Below are 21,200 nucleotides of genomic sequence, written 5' to 3' on the forward strand. Positions count from 1 at the left end.
TAAACTCGGCCAGCTCATCATAGGCACTAGCCTCCCCACTAAGGACATCTTCAAAAGAGAGTGTCTCCCGAAGGGACACCACCATTGTGATATTTCATTTTTTGTTTTAATTTAGTGATACAGTGCGGAATGAGCCCTTCTGGCCCTTCCCGCTGCACCACGCAGCAACCCCCGACAACGCGATTTAACCCTAACCTAACCACAGGGCAATCAACAATGATTTTGGACTGTGGGAGGAAACCAGAGCATCTGGGGGAAATCCACACATTCCACAGGGAGAACGTACAGACTCCTTACATCGGATGTCAGAATTGAACTCTGAACTCTGCCGCCCCGAGCTGTAATAGAGTTGCACTAACACTGGTGCTGAAACATGGCCTCTTCTCATTACAATCATCGGGGGTACAGGAGATCGAAGACACGCACAACGCTTTAGGAACAGTTTCTTACCCACCTCCATCAGTTTTTCAGGCAGACTGTGGACACTACTTCACTTTTTTTGCACCACTTTTTAAAATATTTCTTATTGTAACATAGTAATTCTTTTACATATTGCACTGCTGCCACAAATTTCACAGGAAGCGTCAGTGATATAAATCTGATTCTGATTTGGGGACACAGTCTCTAAAAGATTCGCCATCCCTGCTATAGATATCTCGTGAAAAGTGGGATAAGTATCAGCTTCACTGGAATCATACACTTCTTTCCTTCTTTCGATGTTGTATGTGGTTCAATCATCGGAAAAAACCCTACCTGAGAGAGGATTCCCTCAGAGGCTTGATCTGCTTGGAGTTGAGTTTACCTGGGCTGCTGAGGGCTTCCTGGTTTGTCTCAACTGAAAAAGAAAATACTCTGTTTTAAATAAATGCTTCTATAAAAATATTACTAATATTAAACAGTACATATACTTCAAAACCGCAACCCTTTACGTGAAGTACCTGCACTTTCTGGTGGGGAGAGGAGGGACTGAAGGGGGTAGTTTCTCTTTCTCCCTCTGCCGTGACGCCAGTGAATGAACAGTGCCCCCTGCTCAGAGGGAGAATAAATTGACCATGATGGAATTGTGGAGCAGAGTCCAACAGCCTGACTCTACTCTGGCGTATTATGGTCTTGAGCCTCCCCAATATTCCGCACTTGCTCAAGAGGTGATGCCTCAATGTGGCATCCATCGCTAAGGACCCTCAACATCTGGGACACGTCCTCTTCTCGTTACTACCGTCAGGGAGGAGGTACAAGAGCCGGAAGGTATGCACTCCACATTTTCGGAACAGTTTCTTCCGACCTGCATTCAATTTCCGAACAATCCATGAACACTATCTCACTGGTCCTCTTCTGCGTAATTTGATATTTATACTTTTATTATAACTTATAAAACATTGGTATAGCTACACTCTTATGCTGCCACATAAGGACAAATTTCATTAGCCAGAGGTTGATGAATCTGTGGAATTCATTACTACAGATGGCTGTGGAGGTCAAGTCATTGGGTATATTTAAAGTGAGGTTGATAGGTTTCTGATTGGTAAGAGTTATGGGGAGCAGGTTGAGAGGAACAATAAATCAGCCATGACCAAATGGAGGAGCTGACAATGAGCCAAAAGGCCTAATTCTCCTCTACGTCTAATGGTATTGTGGGATGGGGGCCAAATGCAGGTGAGTGGCACTGTGGTCATGTGGACGAGTTGGCCCGAAGGGTGTCTTTCTATGCTCTATTTCTCTATGTCCCTATATTCTGTGAAGACCAAAAGGAGGTCATTCAGCCCATCTGGTTTACACCAGCTATCAGAGAATTCCAAGGCTTGGATGTCAGCCGTAGATTTTTATTTTACAGAGAGTGGTGGGTGTCTGAAATGCCCTGCCAGGGGTTGTGCTGAAGGCAGATAAATTAGGGGCATTTAAGAAACTGTCAGATGGGCAGATGGATGAAAGCAAAGTGGGAGGGAGGGGTTAGATTGATCTTGGAGAGTCGTTAAAAGGTTGGCACAACATTGAGGGCCAAAGGACCTGCACTGTTCTATAACTACCCCATGACAGTCATCGGTCAGTAACACACTGAGCTTTCGGGAAGCTTCTCCATGCAGCCTAGCTGTTGCCTGAAAGTGGCTGTAATCATCACCTGCAAAGCCCCCCGCCCCAGCATATTAATGCACACGCTTAATCCTCCTGTTCCCATGTATTTCCATATGAACCAAGGCCACGGTCACGGGCTACTCCTGAACAAGAGTCAGCAAGAACTTCTGCAATAAGCTATCATCTTTAAAAAGAGAAGCAAAAATAATTAATAAAATTGAGAGGCTGCACAGATTTGGAGAGCACGACGACTCCAAAATGTTACGTTGGGTAATTTATTGAAGACAGAGGAATGTTTCTTCTTCTGCTTCCCACTGTATTTACTATTGCAATTAGAACCTTCTGTGTTGCCTTTATGGCAGTTATTTAGTTTATAATATTTTCGCTTTAGTAAGTCGTTTGTTAGCATTGTAGTTAAAGTTAGGATTGTTTAAAGTAAATTCGTTCTCTGTGATATATCGCGGCATGCGATGACGTCACATCCGGTTTTGCCGCGTCCTGTGGTAAAATACCGGTTTGGAGAAACGGGAAGGTGGGGGCCACACATGTGCGAGTCCAGCGCAAGAAAAGTTGTCTCTCTACGCACTAGGAACATAGTGAGGTAACGCCATAAGTCATGAGATAATCGATATGTTGAATTAAAATGTTAACGCCGATCCTGTTAAAAGTAACGACGGTCGATAAGGTTTATGTTTTCATTAGTTAAAGAGTTGCGGATAGTTTGCGTTGAAGTGTATTTAAAGCAGTCAATGGCGTAGGTAGATTCTGACTGTATGCTGCACTTTAATGTAATGTAGTAGTTGTAGTTTTACTTTTGCAAGTATTTACGATGTAAATGTAATATCAAGAAGGAAACAAATGCTGTACAAATCTTGTATTGTTTTATCAACAGTTTTCACTATACGTTAATGAGGAAGAGCCAACAGTAAATGGTTAATCTTACTGCGACCCTGTTTTCATTGACTACGGTTTATCTCGGTGTTTAGTTCGGCGTTCCGTTACACCCGAGCGAGAACACTACAGTGAAAAGGCGGAATTATCAGATGTTTCAATTGCTACAATGACAACTCGATCCAACATCAAGTCGTTGCCATCCAGCGACAGGGGCAGTAGGGCATCATCAAATAAGGCCGCCCACGCAAGAGCTAAAGCAGAATCCGCCAAGGTGTGACTGCGCTACGCCAAACGAGAAGCAAAATTGAAAATGGAAGCGGCTGCCAGAGAAGCCGAAACCCAGATGAGAAAGGCTGCCAGAGAAGCCGAAAAGCAGTTGGAAGAGGCAAGGATAGCGGCAGAGTTAGAAGTGCTGACGCTGGAACGAGAAGCAGAAGCTGCCAGGGTGGAAGCAGAGTTCATAGAAGATACTGAAGAAATGCAAGATCTGGTTGACGTAAAATCTACTTCAGAAAAGACCAGATTGGAACGCACAAGCAACTATGTCCGATCTCAAATAGACTGGAAGATTCGTTCTTCCTCTCCATACTTATTCGATAACGCCCCACTTCATGAGGAGTCTCAGAGAGGTCCAACTGCATCACATCCATCCGAGGAAGACATCATGCAACTCCATGATGAAGTCAAGAACGAAAGGGCTGATGACAAATACTTCTCGACACCAAACTTACCAGATCTGGCGAGAAGAGAGGCAAAGGCTGAATTCAGAACAGCAAATTCCATAACAGATGTACGCCCTCGGTCATATACCCGCCGACATACTTCCCCAGCCCGCATGCCACTTGCAGTTGAACCCCTGGCACAGTATTTAGCACGACGAGATCTTGTCACTTGCAGGACTATACTAGTTTGACGATAAACCTGAAAATTACCATGCATGGTACTCCACATTCACCAACGCTATCGACGGAATCCAGCTCAGAGCAACCCAAGAGTTGGATCTCATGGCGAAATGGCTGGGAAAAGAATCATGTGAACAGGTGAGACACATACGCTCAGTGTACATCAACAAACCCGAGCTAGCCTTAAGCAAAGCATGGGAGAGACTTCGGGAGGGCTATGCGGCCCCCGAAATTATTGAAGCGGCGCTATACCGACATCTGGAAAATTTTCCTAAGGTGTCAGCCAAGGACCACATTAAGTTAAGAGAGCTCGGAGATTTACTCATGGAGATTCAAGGCGCCAAAGAAGATGGCTACTCAACTGGTCTAGTATACCTAGATACTCCATCCGGGATTAGACAAATCGTGGACAAACTTCCATTTGGGCTGCAGGACAGGTGGGTGTCTATTGCCTCAGAGTACAAAGAAGACCACAATGGTCGATTTCCTCCCTTTGAGTATTTCACTAGGTTTGTGTGCAAGGAGGCAAAGAAGCGAAACGACCCTAGCCTCATGGGTCCAGGAAGCAGTACAGTTTACACCAAGCCAGATAAATCCTCTTTGAATAATTTCAACATTAATAAACCCGTCTCAGTGCTTAAGACTGAAGTCTTTACAACTAACCATGACCCTAGCAAGAATTGTCCATTGCATAATAAACCCCACCCCCTCAGAAAATGCAGAATGTTTATGGAAAAACCCCTTGAAGAGAGGACGGCCCTTCTCAAGGAGAAAAGAAAATGTTTTAAATGCTGCTCCTCGACCTCTCACTTTGCTAGAGAGTGTACGATCGCCGTGAAGTGTCCGGAATGTAATAGCACTAATCACGATGGGGCCATGCATCCCAGCCCGTTACCGCAAACCGACAATGCTCCTTCACCCCCACAACAGGACGGCGGGGAGGGAGAGGCTCACACCAGGACAACTGTTGTCAGCTCGAGCTGTACAGAAGTTTGCGGTCAAGCTCAGTCAAGCCGTTCTTGTTCAAAGATCTGTCTCACTAAGGTGTACCCTAAGGGAGCCAAAGACAAGGCCATCAAAGCCTATGTGATTCTGGACGATTAGAGCAATCGCTCACTAGTCAGTCCAGAGTTCTTTAACTTATTCAACATTGAGAGTGAGCAGTTCCCATACTACCTTAGAACTTACTCAGGCAACATGGAAATTTATGGAAGGAAGGCAGAAGGCTTCCAGCTCGAGGCCCTGGATGGTAAAGTCGTCATCTGTCTCCCCCCACTCTTAGAGTGCAATGAGATTTTGAAGAACCGCACTGAGATCCCGACGCCAAGTGCGGTGCTACACCAGCCACATCTCCACCACATCGCCAAACACATCCCAGAACTGGATCCAAAAGCAGAAATACTCCTGCTATTAGGAAGAGATGTTATCCGTGTGCACAAGGTTAGGCAGCAGGTCAATAGACCACATGACGCCCCCTTTGCGCAACGCCTGGATCTGGGCTGGGTGGTGATAGGAGAGGTGTGCCCTGGCAATGTACACAAACCGACGGTTAGCACACTCAAGACCAATGTGCTAGAGAGTGGCCGCCATTCAATTTTTCAATCCCGCACAACTGTCACGTGTATTAAGGAAGCACGACAAGGCTTTAACAAATGTAAAGTAACTGACGAGACGCGGGGTCAGTCAGTCTTCGCTCAAACTGAGCATGATAATAAACTTGCTCAATCAGTTCAAGATGCCATTTTCTTAAAAACAAAGGACACACAAGTCTTCAGAGAAGAAGCAAATAATTGGGTCGCCCCACTACCTTTCAGAGAACCACGCCAGTGCTTGCCAAACAACAAACAGCAGGCAGTCAAGCAGTTCACGCCCTTGCAAAAAACCCTGAAAAGGAAACCTGAGATGCAGCAACGCACCTGATTGACCCTCGAGGTACTGTGCACCCTAATGGCAGAGGACACAGCCATTATAAATGCACGACCACTCCTACCTGTGTCTTCTGACCTGGAAAACCCCTTCATACTCTCGCCATCAATGCTCCTTACGCAGGAGGCAGGAGCTCCCCCTCCACCAGGGGACTTCTCCGATAAGGATCTGTACAAAAAGCAATGGAGACAGGTCCAGGCTCTGGCAAATCGGTTCTGGTCTCGTTGGAGACAGGAATATCTACCTTTGTTGCAACACAGACAAAAGTGGACAGAACCCTGCAGGAATCTTCAAGTTGGAGATTTAGTCCTGCTCAGGGACAAGCAAATCGCCCGCAACAGCTGGCCAATGGCCAGAATCACTGCCACATTCCCTAGTAAGGATGGACATGTCAGGAAGGTTGAGTTGAAAACTACCGACCAAGGTGATGTGAAAATTTACCAAAGGCCAGTTACAGAAGTCATTCTACTTCTCCCTAAGGACTGATTTAGAGACTGAAGTTTGTATTATGTTCATTGTGACCTTACGAAGGTCAAGTGGGGAGTGTGTTGCCTTTATGGCAGTTATTTAGCTTATAATATTTTCGCTTTAGTAAGTCGTTTGTTAGCATTGTAGTTAAAGTTAGGATTGTTTAAAGTAAATTCGTTGTCTGCGATGACGTCACATCCGGTTTTGCCGCGTCTTGTGGGAAAATACCAGTTTGGAGAAACGGGAAGGTGGGGGCCACACATGTGCGAGTCCAGCGCAAGAAAAGTTGTCTCTCTACGCACTAGGAACATAGTGAGAGCAACGCCATAAGTCATGAGATAATCGATATGTTGAATTAAAATGTTAACGCCGATCCTGTTAAAAGTAACGACGGTCGATAAGGTTTATGTTTTCATTAGTTAAAGAGTTGCGGATAGTTTGCGTTGAAGTGTATTTAAAGCAGTCAACGGCGTAGGTAGATTCTGACTGTATGCTGCACTTTAATGTAATGTAGTAGTTGTAGTTTTACTTTTGCAAGTATTTACGATGTAAATGTAATATCAAGAAGGAAACAAATGCTGTACAAATCTTGTATTGTTTTATCAACAGTTTTCACCATACGTTAATGAGGAAGAGCGAACAGTAAATGGTTAATCTTACTGCGACCCTGTTTTCATTGACTATGGTTTATCTCGGTGTTTAGTTCGGCGTTCCGTTACACCCGAGTGAGAACACTACACCTTCTGTTAAGTAGCTGAACGATATATATGTAAATCGTTAAATGATGCTATGCTGAAGTTACATAAGACACTGGTGAAGTCTAATGTGGAGCACTATGAGCAATTCTGGTCACCGGTCCACAGGTAAGACATCAACAGGTTGAAAGAGTACAGAGAAAATTTACAAAGACTTGAGGGCCTGAATTATAGGGAAAGGTTGAATAAGTTAGGACTTTATTCTCTGGAGTGCAGCAGAATGAGGGGAGTATACAAATTATAAGGGGTATCGACAGGGTAAATACAAGGAGGCTTTTTCCACTGAGGTTGGGTGAGACTAGAACCAGAGGCAATAGGGTAAGGGTGAAAGGAGAAATATTTAGGGGCAACTTCTTCACTCAGTGTGTGGTGCAGGTGCAGTTTGGGCAGGTGCACGGATGGGAGGGGTATGGAGTGCTATGGCCTAGGTACAAATCGGTAGAACTTGGCAGTGTAAATGGTTCAATGTGGACTAGATGGGCTGAAGGGCCTGTTTCTGTGCTGTAGTGATGAATGACTCTGACTCTAGAAAGTTAATTGTGAAAATATGATTTAGTTATAAAAGCAGCTGGGAGAACTACTGACTCTGTCTATATCCCTGCCTAGGTCAGGAGAAACTTTCAATACACATTTCCACATTTAGGGGAAGAAAAGAAAAAAGAAGAGGGAATAAAAGGTAAACACAAAGTACACTGCAGATGCTGGGGTCAAAGCAACAAACACAACACGCTGGAGGAACTCAACAGGTCGGGCAGCATCCGTGGAAACAAGCAGTCAACGTTTCGGGCCGAGACCCTTCATCAGGACTGAAGAGGGAGGGGGCAGGGGCCCTATAAAGAAGGTGGGGGAGGGTGGGAAGGAGAAGGCTGGTAGGTGCCAGGTGAAAAACCAGTAAGAGGAAAGATCAAGCAGTGGGGGAGGGGAAGCAGGAAGGGGATAGGCCGGAGAGGTGAAGAAGGAATGTAAGGGGAAAGCACTATGGTTAGTAGAAGGAGGCAAAACCATGAGGGAGGTGATAGGCAGCTGGAGGAGGAGGCAGAGTGAAAGTGGGATGGGGGAAGGGAGAGGGAGGAAATTACTGGAAGTTGGAGATTTCAATGTTCATGCCAAGGGGCTGGAGACTACCCAGATGGTATATGAGGTGTTGCTCCTCCAACCTGAGTTTGGTCTCATCATGGCAGTAGGGGAGGCCATGTATGGACCCCACCATTAAGCACATCTTTCCCTCTCTACCCCTCTCTGCTTTTCGCAGGGATTGTTCCCTCCGCGACTGCCTAGTCCACACGTCCCTCCCCACAGATCTCCCACCTGGCACTTATCCCTGTAAGTGTAAGTACTACACCTGTCCCTACACCTCCTCTCTTACCACCATTCAGGTCCCCAAACAGTCCTTCCAGGTGAGGCAACACTTCACTTGTGAGTCTGATGGGGTAATCTGTTGCATCCGGTGCTCCCGGTGTGGTCTCCTCTACATCGGTGAGACCCGACGCAGATCGGGGGACCGCTTCGTCGAGCACCTCCACTCCGTCCGCCACAACAGACAGGATCTCCCGGTTGCCACCCACTTCAACTCTGCTTCACAGTCCCATTTGGATATGTCCATACATGGCCTCCCCTACTGCCATGATGAGACCAAACTCAGGTTGGAGGAGCAACACCTCATATACCATCTGGGTAGTCTCCAGCCCCTTGGCATGAACATTGAAATCTCCAACTTCCAGTAATTTCCTCCCTCTCCCTTCCCCCATCCCACTTTCACTCTGCCTCCTCCTCCAGCTGCCTATCACCTCCCTCATGGTTCTGCCTCCTTCTACTACACAGTGCTTTCCCCTTACATTCCTTCTTCACCTTTCCTGCCTATCCCCTCCCCGCTTCCCCTCCCCCACCCTTTGATCTTTCCTCTGATTGGTTTTTCAACTGGCACCTTCCCACCTTCTTTATAGGGCCCCTGCCCCCTCCCTCTTCAGTCCTGACGAAGGGTCTCGGCCTGAAACGTTGACTGCTCGTTTCCACGGATGCTGCCCGACCTGCTGAGTTCCTCCAGCTTGTTGTGAGGGTATAAGAGGTGCAAGGTTCTGCCAATATAACTGAATTTTCACATCCAAGCCATTGCCACCATCAGTGATCAACTAAGCTCAATTGAAAGGCAAAACAGAGCAACTTGTGTTTGTTGCAATTAAGGACAAGTTTTTCCCCCCAGACAAATCAGGTGAGAAAGGGACTTCTGTGGATTTAACCTGCAGACTGCTGAGAATCCGAGAATAATTTTTACATGGATGGGATATTACTATACTCCATCACTTATTTATCCTGCTTTTACTGGGAGAAGCTGCTGTAGTTTCTGCCATAAAAATGGTGTCTTCAATTCTACAAACAGACAGATTTTGCTGTAAATTAATTGGTTTGCTGAACAAATGATTGCTCAACATACACCTTGCCTGACACCAATTTTCATCACAAGTTGTCAACACATTCTTGGTTACAATTGCAAGATTCAATTTACCTGCCACGTGTACTTCAAAACATACAGTGAAATGTGTCGTTTGCAGCCTCCAGAAAGAGAAAGGACAGGGGTAATAGGCAGACCCCGGATGTGGGCAGCCATCTTTGTCGGCGTCAGCATGCCCCGGCCCCGACCCTCCGATACTTACCAGGTACCCCGGCGGTGATTCAACTCTGGCCACTGTGACCCTCGACCAAAGCGCCCCACACCAGCTTGCAAGGTCAATGATGGACATCTGGGTGGAGGGGCACAGGACTAGATGCCTGTTTGACACAGGCAGCACTGTGAGTTTTATTCACCCGGACACAGTGCAACGCTGCGGACTCGCAACGCGGCCGGTAAGTCGGAGGATCCATTTGGCTTCTGGGTCACATTCCGCAGACATCCGGGCGGGTTGTGTAGCGACTTTGGTGGTTCAGGGCACAGAATATTGGAACTTTGTGCTACTGGTCATGCCTAATCTGTGCGCACCTGTGCTATTGGGGCTGGACTTCCAGAGCCACCTTGAAAGTGAGACTATGGTATATGACGGGCCCCACCCACCACTCTGTCAGGAATCCTCAGTTTTGTGGGACTTCTTCACATACCCCGCTACTGACCACACACACACAGGAACCCCCAGTATGCCTACGTGGTCTTACCTGATGGGCGGGAGGACACGGTCTCCATCCGCGACCTGGCGCCCACAGGTGCAGCAGACCACTACCCTGAAGACTCTCCAGTAACTATGAACCCTGCACCAGAGGTGACACCGTGCTCACCAGGCCCTACACAGACCCCTCACGACACTTATATACCGGGCGTTTCGTACGAATTTATACCAGGCACCTCGCACATGCGTGAGGGATCACTGGCGCCTAGTGGGCTGGAACAAGCACAACAATTGCACAACAAGTGCAATCACCAATGTCGCCGGCATCCGTGAGATCACAGCCGGTGCTACGTAGATCGCAGCGACAGATTCGACCACCTGATAGACTTGACTTGTAAGAAACTTCGCCACATGGGGACTCTTTCAAACAAAGGGGGGGTGAATGTGGTGAACTATGTGCCTGTCTGGACACGCCCCCTGCTGACTGCTCCTGTGGCTCCTCTCACAGACCCCTGTATAAAGGCGATCTGCTCTCTCTCAGTCTCCAGGACGTAGTATGATGGTCACTCACTCCTGGTTCCTTCTTCCAGTCAATAAAAGCCGATATCTCGCCTTACGTCTCAGAGTGAGTTATTGATGGTGCATCAATGACGGACGTGGTAGTGGTGTCGGGGCAGGGGGTGGCAAAGGGGAACCGTGAGTACTCGTCAATAACACTGAGAAAATAGACATTGCAGTCAGTGGAGGGAAGGGGGCCCTTAAAGTCAACACTCAGTCGTTCAAAAGGGCGGGTAGCCTTGACAAGTTGCACCGTGTCAGGACGGTAGAAGTGCGGTTTGCACTCAGCGCAAATTTGGCAGTCCCTGGCCATCGTCCTGATGTCCTCCAGGGAGTACGGCAGGTTCCGAGCTTTCACAAAATGGTAAAATCGGGTGACCCCCGGATGGCAAAGTTGTGCATGAAGGACATACAGCTGGTCGAGCTGTGTGCTAGCACACGTTTCCCGGGATAGGGCATCAGGGGGCTCATTGAGTCTGCCAGGCCGGTACAGGATATCATAGTTGTAGGTGGAGAGTTCTATTCTCCACCGCAAAATCTTACCATTTTTGATTTTGCCCCGCTGTTGGTTGCTGAACAGGAACGCAACCAAGCGCTGGTCGGTCAGCAAGGTGAACCTTTTGCCAGCAAGATAGTGCCTCCAGTGCCTAACAGCCTCCACTATGGCCTGGGCTTCTTTCTCCACCGCGGAGTGCCGAATTTCGGAGCCTTGGAGGGTGCGAGAAAAGAATGCTACTGGCCTGCCTGCCTGATTGAGGGTAGCAGCCAGAGCAAAATCGGAGGCGTCACACTCCACTTGGAAGGGAACAGTCTCGTCCACCGCATGCATCGTAGCTTTGGCAATGTCCTCTTTAATGCAGCTGAAGGCCACGCAGGCCTCAGCAGAGAGGGGAAACGTGGTAGACTTGACCAGGGGGCGAGCCTTGACTGCATAATGGGGTGACCCTCGAGAGGAGAATTCTGTGCATAACGGCGGGTTCAGTTGCACGAACCTCCTCCAAGTATGATTGGAAGCATGCAAGCCAGAGTTCAAAAGCAAGAGCTGCGTCAGAGTCTTGGGGGTCCAAATCCAACCTTTCCGGACGCAAAACGGTTTCCATGTTTTAAAACTTCCAGTCAATAAAATTGATGCACCATCAATAACTCACTCTGAGACGGAAGGCGAGATATCGGCTTTTATTGACTGGAAGAAGGAATCAGGAGTGAGTGTCCATCATACTACGTCCTGGAGACTGACAGAGAACATAGGCCTCAGATCGCCTTTATACAGGGGCCTGTGGGAGGAGCCACAGGAGCAGTCAGCAGGGGGGGGGTGTCCAGACAGGCACACGTAGTTCACCACAAAAACATACAGTGAAATGTGTCGTTTGCAGCCTCCAGAAAGAGAAAGGACAGGGGTAATAGGCATACAAGAGATTCCCCTTGGAGCAGCACACAATCCACATGGAAAACACTCAGTGGCCACTTTATTAGGTACATCTGTACACCTACTCTAGCGCAAATATTTAATCAGCCAATTTTGCAAACACGGTCAAGAGGATTCAGTTGTTGTTTGCACTAATCATCAGAATGGGGAAGAAATTTGATCAAAGTGACTTTGACTGTGAATGTTTGTTGGTGACAGATGGGGTGGTTTGAGAATCTCAGGAACTGCTGATATCCAGAGATTTTCACACACTGAAGTCTCTAGGGTTTACTGAGAATCGTGTGAAAAACTAAAAAACACATCCAAATAACAGCAGTTCTGTGGGTGAAAACATCTTGTTAAATAGAGGTTAAAGGAGAATTGGCCAGGCTGTTTTAAACTGCCAGGGAGGTGACAGTAAGTCAAGAAAAACCACGTGTTACATGAGAGGAGTACACTGTCGCACAACACATTGAACTCTGAAGGGGACGATCACGAACGTACACTCAGCTGTCACCAAATGATACAGTAATTATCTAACAAAGTGACCAGTGGGTGTACATCTCCTTCCCCTCATCATGAGCAACTAACCTTTTCAACAGCTTGGCAACAGCTCTGTGAGAGTATCTGTACCTATGGGAGGACAACACGTGAAGATGGTTCCACTGCACCTAGTGAAAGGACAGTTAGGGACAGTCCCTGCCAGAAATGCCCCCAGTCCACAAACAAATAAAATTCATACCTTCCTCGAGGCCAAACTTCCTCCTGCCGCTGATACGAGCAGGTCTATATTTACTGCTGACTGCTGTACTCTGTTGTTCCTTCGCTGTCTGTGCAACATAACTGATGCGGATATGCTGTGCAGATTCACGGTCTCGGCCACTCAGAAACTCAGGGTAATCGTTGACCTGGAAGCAGATTTTATATAAAATGAGCCCATCTCTGACACTGATCTGGAGGTGGGGGCAGCGTCACAGGAACCAGCCCATCTACCAACAACGTCTGTGCCCAACATGTTAAACCAACTCTCTTCTGGATACACACGATCCATCTCCTTCCATGCCCAGCACATATACGTGTCACTCTAAAAGCCTAGTAAATGCCAATATTGTATTGGCACCCCTGGCAGACTGCCCAGGCACCCAGCACTCTCTGTGTTAAAAAAAAATTATCTCACAATCTCTTATAAACTTTCTCTCCTCACTTTAAATGCACGCCCTATCGTACCTGACATTTCTATCCTGGGAAAAAAGACTCTGTCTACCCTATTCAAACCTCTCAATAGTAGTAAGTATATTAGTAATGAATATCGAGAACATGAGATAACAAGTCCTTGAAAATGAGAACGTGTATTTCAGCGATGGGGCAAGTGAAACTCGGTTTAAGAGCCTGATGGTCAATGAAGCAATAAAAAACACCCAACTTTTACAAACAAGAACTTTGTCAGGGAGGCCATGATGTACGGGTTAGAGTTAGTGAACTATGGGCATGATGTACGGGTTAGGGTTAGTGAACTGTGGGCATGATGTACGGGTTAGGGTTAGTGAACTGTGCGCATGATGTACGGGTTAGGATCAGTGAGTTGTGGGCGTGATGTACGGGTTAGGGTTAGTGAACTGTGCGCATGATGTACGGGTTAGGGTTAGTGAACTGTGGGCATGATGTACGGGTTAGGGTTAGTGAGTTGTGGGCATGATGTACGGGTTAGGGTTAGTGAGTTGTGGGCATGATGTATGGGTTAGGGTTAGTGAGTTGTGGGCATGATGTACGGGTAGAGGGTTAGTGAGTTCTGAGCATGATGTACGGGTTAGGGTTAGTGAGTTGTGGGCATGATGTATGGGTTAGGTAGGGTTAGTGAACTGTGGGCATGATGTACGGGTTAGGGTTAGTGAGTTGTGGGCATGATGTACGGGTTAGGGTTAGTGAGTTGTGGGCATGATGTATGGGTTAGGTAGAGTTAGTGAACTGTGGGCATGATGTACGGGTTAGGGTTAGTGAGTTGTGGGCATGATGCATGGGTTACTGTTAGTGAGTTGTGGGCATGACGTACGGGTTAGGGTCAGTGAGTTGTGGGCATGATGTATGGGTTAGTGTTAGTGAGTTGTGGGCATGATGTACGGGTTAGGGTCAGTGAGTTGTGGGCATGATGTACGGGTTAGTGTTAGTGAGTTCTGGGTATGATGTACGGGTTAGCGTTAGTGAGTTGTGGGCATGATGTACGGGTTAGGGCTAGTGAGTTGTGGGCATGATGTACGGGTTAGGGTTAGTGAGTTGTGGGCATGATGTACGGGTTAGGGTTAGTGAGTTGTGGGCATGATGTACGGGTTAGGGTTAGTGAACTGTGGGCATGATGTATGGGTTAGGGCTAGTGAGTTGTGGGCATGATGTACGGGTTAGGGTTAGTGAGTTGTGGGCATGATGTACGGGTTAGTGTTAGTGAGATGTGGGCATGATGTACGGGTTAGGGTTAGTGAGTTGTGGGCATGATGTACGGGTTAGTGTTAGTGAGTTGTGGGCATGATGTATGGATTAGGGTTAGTGAGTTGTGGGCATGGTGTACAGGTTAGGGTTAGTGAGTTGTGGGCATGATGTACGGGTTAGTGTTAGTGAGATGTGGGCATGATGTATGGGTTAGGGTTAGTGAGTTGTGGGCATGATGTACGGGTTAGGGTTAGTGAGTTGTGGGCATGATGTACGGGTTAGGGTTAGTGAACTGTGGGCATGATGTATGGGTTAGGGCTAGTGAGTTGTGGGCATGATGTACGGGTTAGGGTTAGTGAGTTGTGGGCATGATGTACGGGTTAGGGTTAGTGAGTTGTGGGCATGATGTACGGGTTAGGGTTAGTGAACTGTGGGCATGATGTATGGGTTAGGGCTAGTGAGTTGTGGGCATGATGTACGGGTTAGGGTTAGTGAGTTGTGGGCATGATGTACGGGTTAGTGTTAGTGAGATGTGGGCATGATGTACGGGTTAGGGTTAGTGAGTTGTGGGCATGATGTACGGGTTAGTGTTAGTGAGATGTGGGCATGATGTACGGGTTAGGGTTAGTGAGTTGTGGGCATGATGTACGGGTTAGGGTTAGTGAGTTGTGGGCATGGTGTACGTGTTAGGGTTAGTGAGTTGAGAGCATGATGTACGGTTAGGGTTAGTGAGTTGTGGGCATGGTGTACAGGTTAGGGTTAGTGAGTTGTGGGCATGATGTACGGGTTAGTGTTAGTGAGATGTGGGCATGATGTATGGGTAAGGGTTAGTGAGTTGTGGGCATGATGTACGGGTTAGGGTTAGTGAACTGTGGGCATGATGTACGGGTTAGGGTTAGTGAGTTGTGGGCATGATGTACGGGTTAGGGTTAGTGAACTGTGGGCATGATGTACGGGTTAGGGTTAGTGAGTTGTGGGCATGATGTACGGGTTAGTGTTAGTGAGTTGTGGGCATGATGTACGGGTTAGGGTCAGTGAGTTGTGGGCATGATGTATGGGTTAGTGTTAGTGAGTTCTGGGTATGATGTACGGGTTAGAGTTAGTGAGTTGTGGGCATGATGTACGGGTTAGGGTTAGTGAGTTGTGGGCATGGTGTACGGGTTAGTGTTAGTGAGTTGTGGGCATGATGTATGGATTAGGGTTAGTGAGTTGTGGGCATGGTGTACGGGTTAGGGTTAGTGATTTGTGGGCATGGTGTACAGGTTAGGGTTAGTGAGTTGTGGGCATGATGTACGGGTTAGTGTTAGTGAGATGTGGGCATGATGTATGGGTTAGGGTTAGTGAGTTGTGGTCATGATGTACGGGTTAGGGTTAGTGAGTTGTGGGCATGATGTACGGGTTAGGGTTAGTGAACTGTGGGCATGATGTACGGGTTAGGGTTAGTGAGTTGTGGGCATGATGTACGGGTTAGGGTTAGTGAGTTGTGGGCATGATGTACGGGTTAGAGTTAGTGAGTTGTGGGCATGATGTACGGGTTAGGGTTAGTGAGCTGTGGGCATGATGTATGGGTTAGGGTTAGTGAGTTGTGGGCATGATGTACGGGTTAGGGTTAGTGAGTTTGGGCATTAGGGTTAGGGTTAGTGAACTGTGGGCATGATGTAGGGGTTAGGGTTAGTGAGTTGTGGGCATGGTGTACAGGTTAGGGTTAGTGAGTTTGGGCATGATGTACGGGTTAGGGTTAGTGAGTTTGGGCATGATGTACGGGTTAGGGTTAGTGAGTTTGGGCATTAGGGTTAGGGTTAGTGAACTGTGGGCATGATGTAGGGGTTAGGGTTAGTGAGTTGTGGGCATGGTGTACAGGTTAAGGTTAGTGAGTTTGGGCATGATGTACGGGTTAGGGTTAGTGAGTTTGGGCATGATGTACGGGTTAGGGTTAGGGTTAGGGTTAGTGAGTTTGGGCATGCTATCTTGGCCCCGGAAAGGTGGCATCACTTGCGGTCTGCCCCCAGCACACCCTTGGACTGTGTTATTTACTGACGCAATCAACATGTTTCACAGTGTGTTTCGATGCGCACGTGACAAAGATAATCTTTACTCTGTTCGTCAGTGAGGGAAAGAACCTTACTAATCAGACCACAGTGTGCCAGTGAATAACTGTTGTTAATTATTTAGCTAGATCCCGTGCGGAGTGAGCTCTTCCAGCCTTGCTGATTTAAACCTAGCCTGCTCACGGGATGAGTCATAATGATGAATTAATCTACCAACCGTTAGTGTCATGGAATATTACAGCCCAGATCAGGCCCTTTGGTCCATCTAGTCCATGCTCTCCCAAGTCCCATTGACTCACTCCTGGACCATATCCCTCCAAACCCTCCCATCCATGTATCCAAACTACTTTAAGTGTTACAATTGAACCCATGTCCACCATTTCTACTGGCAGATCCACCCCCTTCAGACTCCCCTTTCACTCCAAATCTGTGATTTCTGCTTCTTGTCTCAGCCAGCCAGAAGGGTTAAAAAAAAACCCTGCTTGCATTTACCCTCTTAAGGTTAGTGAGAGGGTACCCAGATTTGAACCAGTCATCTCTTGCCCAGCCAACAATTGCTCTACCAGAGAACTAGCTGTGGAGCTTCGGAGTGAATTAAACTAATTCTTCAATAAGTTTGACAATTGCCCTCCTGTCAAGTACCGAGGCACCCAATGCTCCCTCAGCACCTCCTCCCTCCTCCGCCCCCACTTCAAAATGTGGATAAACAACACAGGCTACCACTGTCTACATCCCCTCCTTCCCCTGCACCTACCAACCGCTATCATCTCAATCTTCACCTCTCCCGGCCCCCACCTTCCACCAGCTCCCCAGGCATCATGGACTCACCTTCACTACCGAGCAGGTGAGAAGGGCTCTGGGGAAACTCAGACACGGCAAAGCATCGGGACCGGATGGTGTGAACCCCAGGGTCCTGAGGGAGTGTGCTGAGCAGCTGTGTGGAGTTCTCCAGCGCATTTTCAATCCGAGTCTCAGGCTGGAAAGGGTCCTGACTGTGTGGAAAACATCGTGTGTGGCCCCAGTACCCAACTGGGCCAACCAGAAGTCTTGAATGACTACCGTCCAGTGGCCCTGACCTCACACATCATGGAGACTCTAGAGAGGCTGGTCCTGGCTCACCTCCGACCCCTGGTCAGATCAGCCCTCGGTCCCCTGCAGTTTGCCCACCAGGAGCACATTGGAGTGGGCGATGCTGTCATCTACCTGCTGAACAGAGCTGACTCTCATTGGATAAGCAGGGCAGCACTGTGACGATCATGATTTTTTGATTTTCCTCGTACCTTCAATACCTACAGCCCTCATTGCTGGGGGAAAGTTTCCATTCAATGCAGGTTGGCACTTCCATTGTGTCCTGGATAATGGGCTACCTGCCTGGCAGACCACAGTTTGTGCAGCTTCAGAGTTGTGTGTCAGACGTGTCTGTAAGCAGCACTGGGGCCCCACAGGGGACTGTATTGACTCCCTTCCTGTTGACCCTGTATACCTCAGACTTTAGATACAACACCGAGTAATTTCATCTGTAGGAATTCTCTGATGACTCAGCATTAGTTGGGTGTATAAAGGAGAATGTGAGATTGAATATAGGGTGGAGGACTTCGTCAAATGCTGGCAGCTGAATCATCTGCAGTTCAACATCAGAAAGACAAAGGAGATGGTGATGGACTTTAGCAAGACGAAGCTTGCACCTCCCTGTTACTATTGATAGTGAGGACGTGGATGTGATGAGGACCTACAGGTATCTGGGGGTGAACCTGGACAGTAGTCTTGAGTGGAGCACCAACACAGAGGCTGTGTACAAGAAGGGCCAGAGATGCTTCTACTTCCTGAGGGGGGCAGAGGTCCCGCCGGGAGCTAGTGGTAAGGTTGAGGGGGAAAGTCAAGACAGCCAGAGATATCCGGGCTTGACCTGTTTTAATTGTGGAAGGGGAGGACATATTGCATCTCGGTGCTTTGCTACGTGAAAGGAGCCAGAAAAAGGGAAAGCAGCGGTCCCTATCGGGCGTGCAGTGGTAGTCAGAGGATCGGCAAGAGGGTGCCGGGTAAGCAGAGTGAGCGAGGGGTCTGAGATTTATCTGTCACACGGCACCGTGTCTTTGAGGGAGCGGGACCCACCAATTCCCGTACGGATTTGGAGAGACACGGGGTCAGAGCTATCATTGATTAGCTGAAAAGTGTTAAAATTCGGACCTCTGACGGGAGAGGTAGCCCTGAGAGGAACAGGAAAATGGACTGGAGTGGTGCCTTTGCATCGGGCCCTTCTAGATTGTGAGTTGGTGTCGGGATCAGTGGAACTGGGGGTCCTGCCGGAGTTGCCGGGGGAAGGCGTGGATGTCCTTCTGGGGAATGACCTAGCGGGTGGGAAGATGGGGGCAGCCGTGAAGCTGACCACCCAGCCTGCGAGGGTTGAGACCACTCCCTCAGATCCTAAGATCTATACCGCATGCGCGGTCACTCGCCGCCTGTCGAGAGCGGCAGCTGAGAACTGGAGCAGTTTAAAATTGGCCAGTTTTGATTTGGCCAAGACGTCTTTACCGACCCTGTACCACGAGGGATTAAAGGGTGGAAAGACGAAGAATAGTAAAGTGAAAGGGGGTAAGGGAGAGGAGATAGATCTGCCCTTAGCGAAGAAAAAGGTCCTAGAGGTAGGAAATAAAGATGAGAAACAGATAAAGCTGTTAAAAGGTCCAGAGTTGGACATGGATGATCTGTCTGGGGTGGCAGCCCTGTTTGAAGAAGTTGAGAGTTCTAAAGGTGTTCCCGATAATGAGATGAGGGCAGTCCTAGAGGGAACGGGTATCCTCGCCTTGAGGAAGTCTGCTGGAGTGGCCGAGGAGGTTGTTTCAGCTCGCAGGGTTGCGCCTTCCCCGGATGGGAGCTGCCTAGAGAGTAACTGGGAGGATCGGGGGAATTTAGAATTTGGAAAGTATACGGGTATTGAAAGCCTGGAAGAGGCCCATGTCCCGTTTGAGTGTGTCCAAGATGGGGGTGCATGTGGTCCTGAACCTAGTCACGGAGCTCAGAAAAAGTCTGAGGTATTTGATTCAGCTGGACGAGATGGCCTTCCTTTTGGATCAGATAGACCTGGTTCGGGGAAGAAAGGGTTAACCTTGGTAAATGTGGGAAGTGTGAGTTCCCCGTTGGTCGTGTTGAAGGGAGTGCTCAGAGTTAATGTGGCGTTTACAAATGGAGAGATAACTGTTGTTGTGGAGGGGAACGGGAAATCTGTAGTTCCCAAATCCAATGAAGAAAAGTTAAAGTCTAGATCAGGGGTGGGCAAACTTTTTGACTTGAGGGCCACAAAGGGTTCTAAAATTTGATAGGGGGGCCGGACCAGGAGCAGATGGACGGAGTGTTTTGGTAATACACCTCATAAGAGAAAATAAAATATCATGGGATATGTAGAAAACATGTGCTTTAATTTCAATTGAAAATGAACAAATGCATTACAACAAAATATCTGTCTTTGAAGTCTCATGGTATTTAGCTATTTATTGAAATGACTTTTAAAACACTGAAAATTAAATGAATAAAATACAGCTTTTTTTAATAGTAACAGTTATTATTTTAAAGCACTGAAAATTCTGTTATCCTTCAAGATATTATCATCATCACTCTCCTCCTGACTGTCTTTATTTCAAGAACGGTAGGAAATGCAGGTCTACTTGTCCTGCTCCTTCTTATTCAATTGTCCCCTGTGCCAAAACTCAACAACGACCCGCACAATGACAGAACAGTGAGAGCGCGCCAGTATGCGGAGCCCGTTATTTGATCTGGAGCGCATTTTTTATTTTGAGAACGTACGTGCACCTGCGCACTACTCATGTCCATCACTTAACAGAAATGACATGTAACATGTAAGGCTTATTGAAAAAAATATTTTCAAATGCAATTTTTTCATAACACAACGAAGAAACTTATTTTTAATTTCAGTGGGAACAGTGTTGTTGGTCTCCCTTTTTAGCCAGTGCATCAAAGTCTGGATTTAGTTTTGTTGTGGCGATTCTCAGGATGGATCTGAGGTGTTGGTCAGTTAACTTGGATCTGTGGCTGGCTTTGTTGATGTTCATGACGCTGAACGCCTGTTCACACAAATAGGTCGAGCCGAACAAAGAGTAAAGCGCAAATGTGGAGTAATACTCTGCACCTCAACAAAGGTCAATGTGTAGCGGTGTGCTACATGCAGCGCTAAAATTACGACACGGAGTCGGTAACTGCAGTCGAAGAAAAAAACTTTATTCGAAATCCCCAGCATCACTTTTAAGCCTCCCTCAACCTGCCCCCCTGCGCAGAGGCTCCAAAGCTCTGTGCTCGCAAATGCCCGCAGGCTATCTCCCTTAGCCGGAACGCTGGCTAATTGTGAGCCGGTTCGGATGTGCCAGGAAATGGGTCGCCACAAATGTATATAGAGTGCGTCATCTATTGGGAAAATGCCAGAATTGCGGGGAAAACGTTAACAAGGTTTATTAATATAATTTCATCAAGTTCTGTGGGCTGGATTAAAAAGCTTAACGGGCCATATATGGCCCGCGGGCCATAGTTTGCCCATGCCTGGTCTAGATTGATGCCTGTGCATCGATTACAGGTTGATTTGGAATGTAAAGGTGCCCCACATGCTATTGTTATTCAAGAAAGCGCTGTGAGGAAGCTAAAATTTAAAT

At 47.7% G+C, this 21,200-nt stretch overlaps 1 protein-coding gene across 6 annotated transcripts in view; it reads right to left on the reverse strand.

Annotated features, from left to right (window-relative positions):
- Window positions 1-21,200, reverse strand: part of c8h12orf56 (chromosome 8 C12orf56 homolog) — a 95,400-nt gene that overhangs the window by 60,044 nt on the left and 14,156 nt on the right. For all 6 annotated transcript variants that reach the window (XM_059977579.1, XM_059977578.1, XM_059977580.1 and 3 more), the window contains exons 2-3: window positions 12,816-12,981; window positions 754-835 (exon numbers count right to left, since the gene is read on the reverse strand). In XM_059977579.1, coding sequence (XP_059833562.1) covers window positions 754-835; window positions 12,816-12,981 — 248 coding nt within the window. The remainder of the gene's footprint in view (window positions 1-753; window positions 836-12,815; window positions 12,982-21,200) is intronic.

The sequence above is a fragment of the Hypanus sabinus genome, chromosome 8 (genome assembly GCF_030144855.1).
Source record: "Hypanus sabinus isolate sHypSab1 chromosome 8, sHypSab1.hap1, whole genome shotgun sequence".
Lineage (NCBI taxonomy): Eukaryota > Metazoa > Chordata > Chondrichthyes > Myliobatiformes > Dasyatidae > Hypanus > Hypanus sabinus.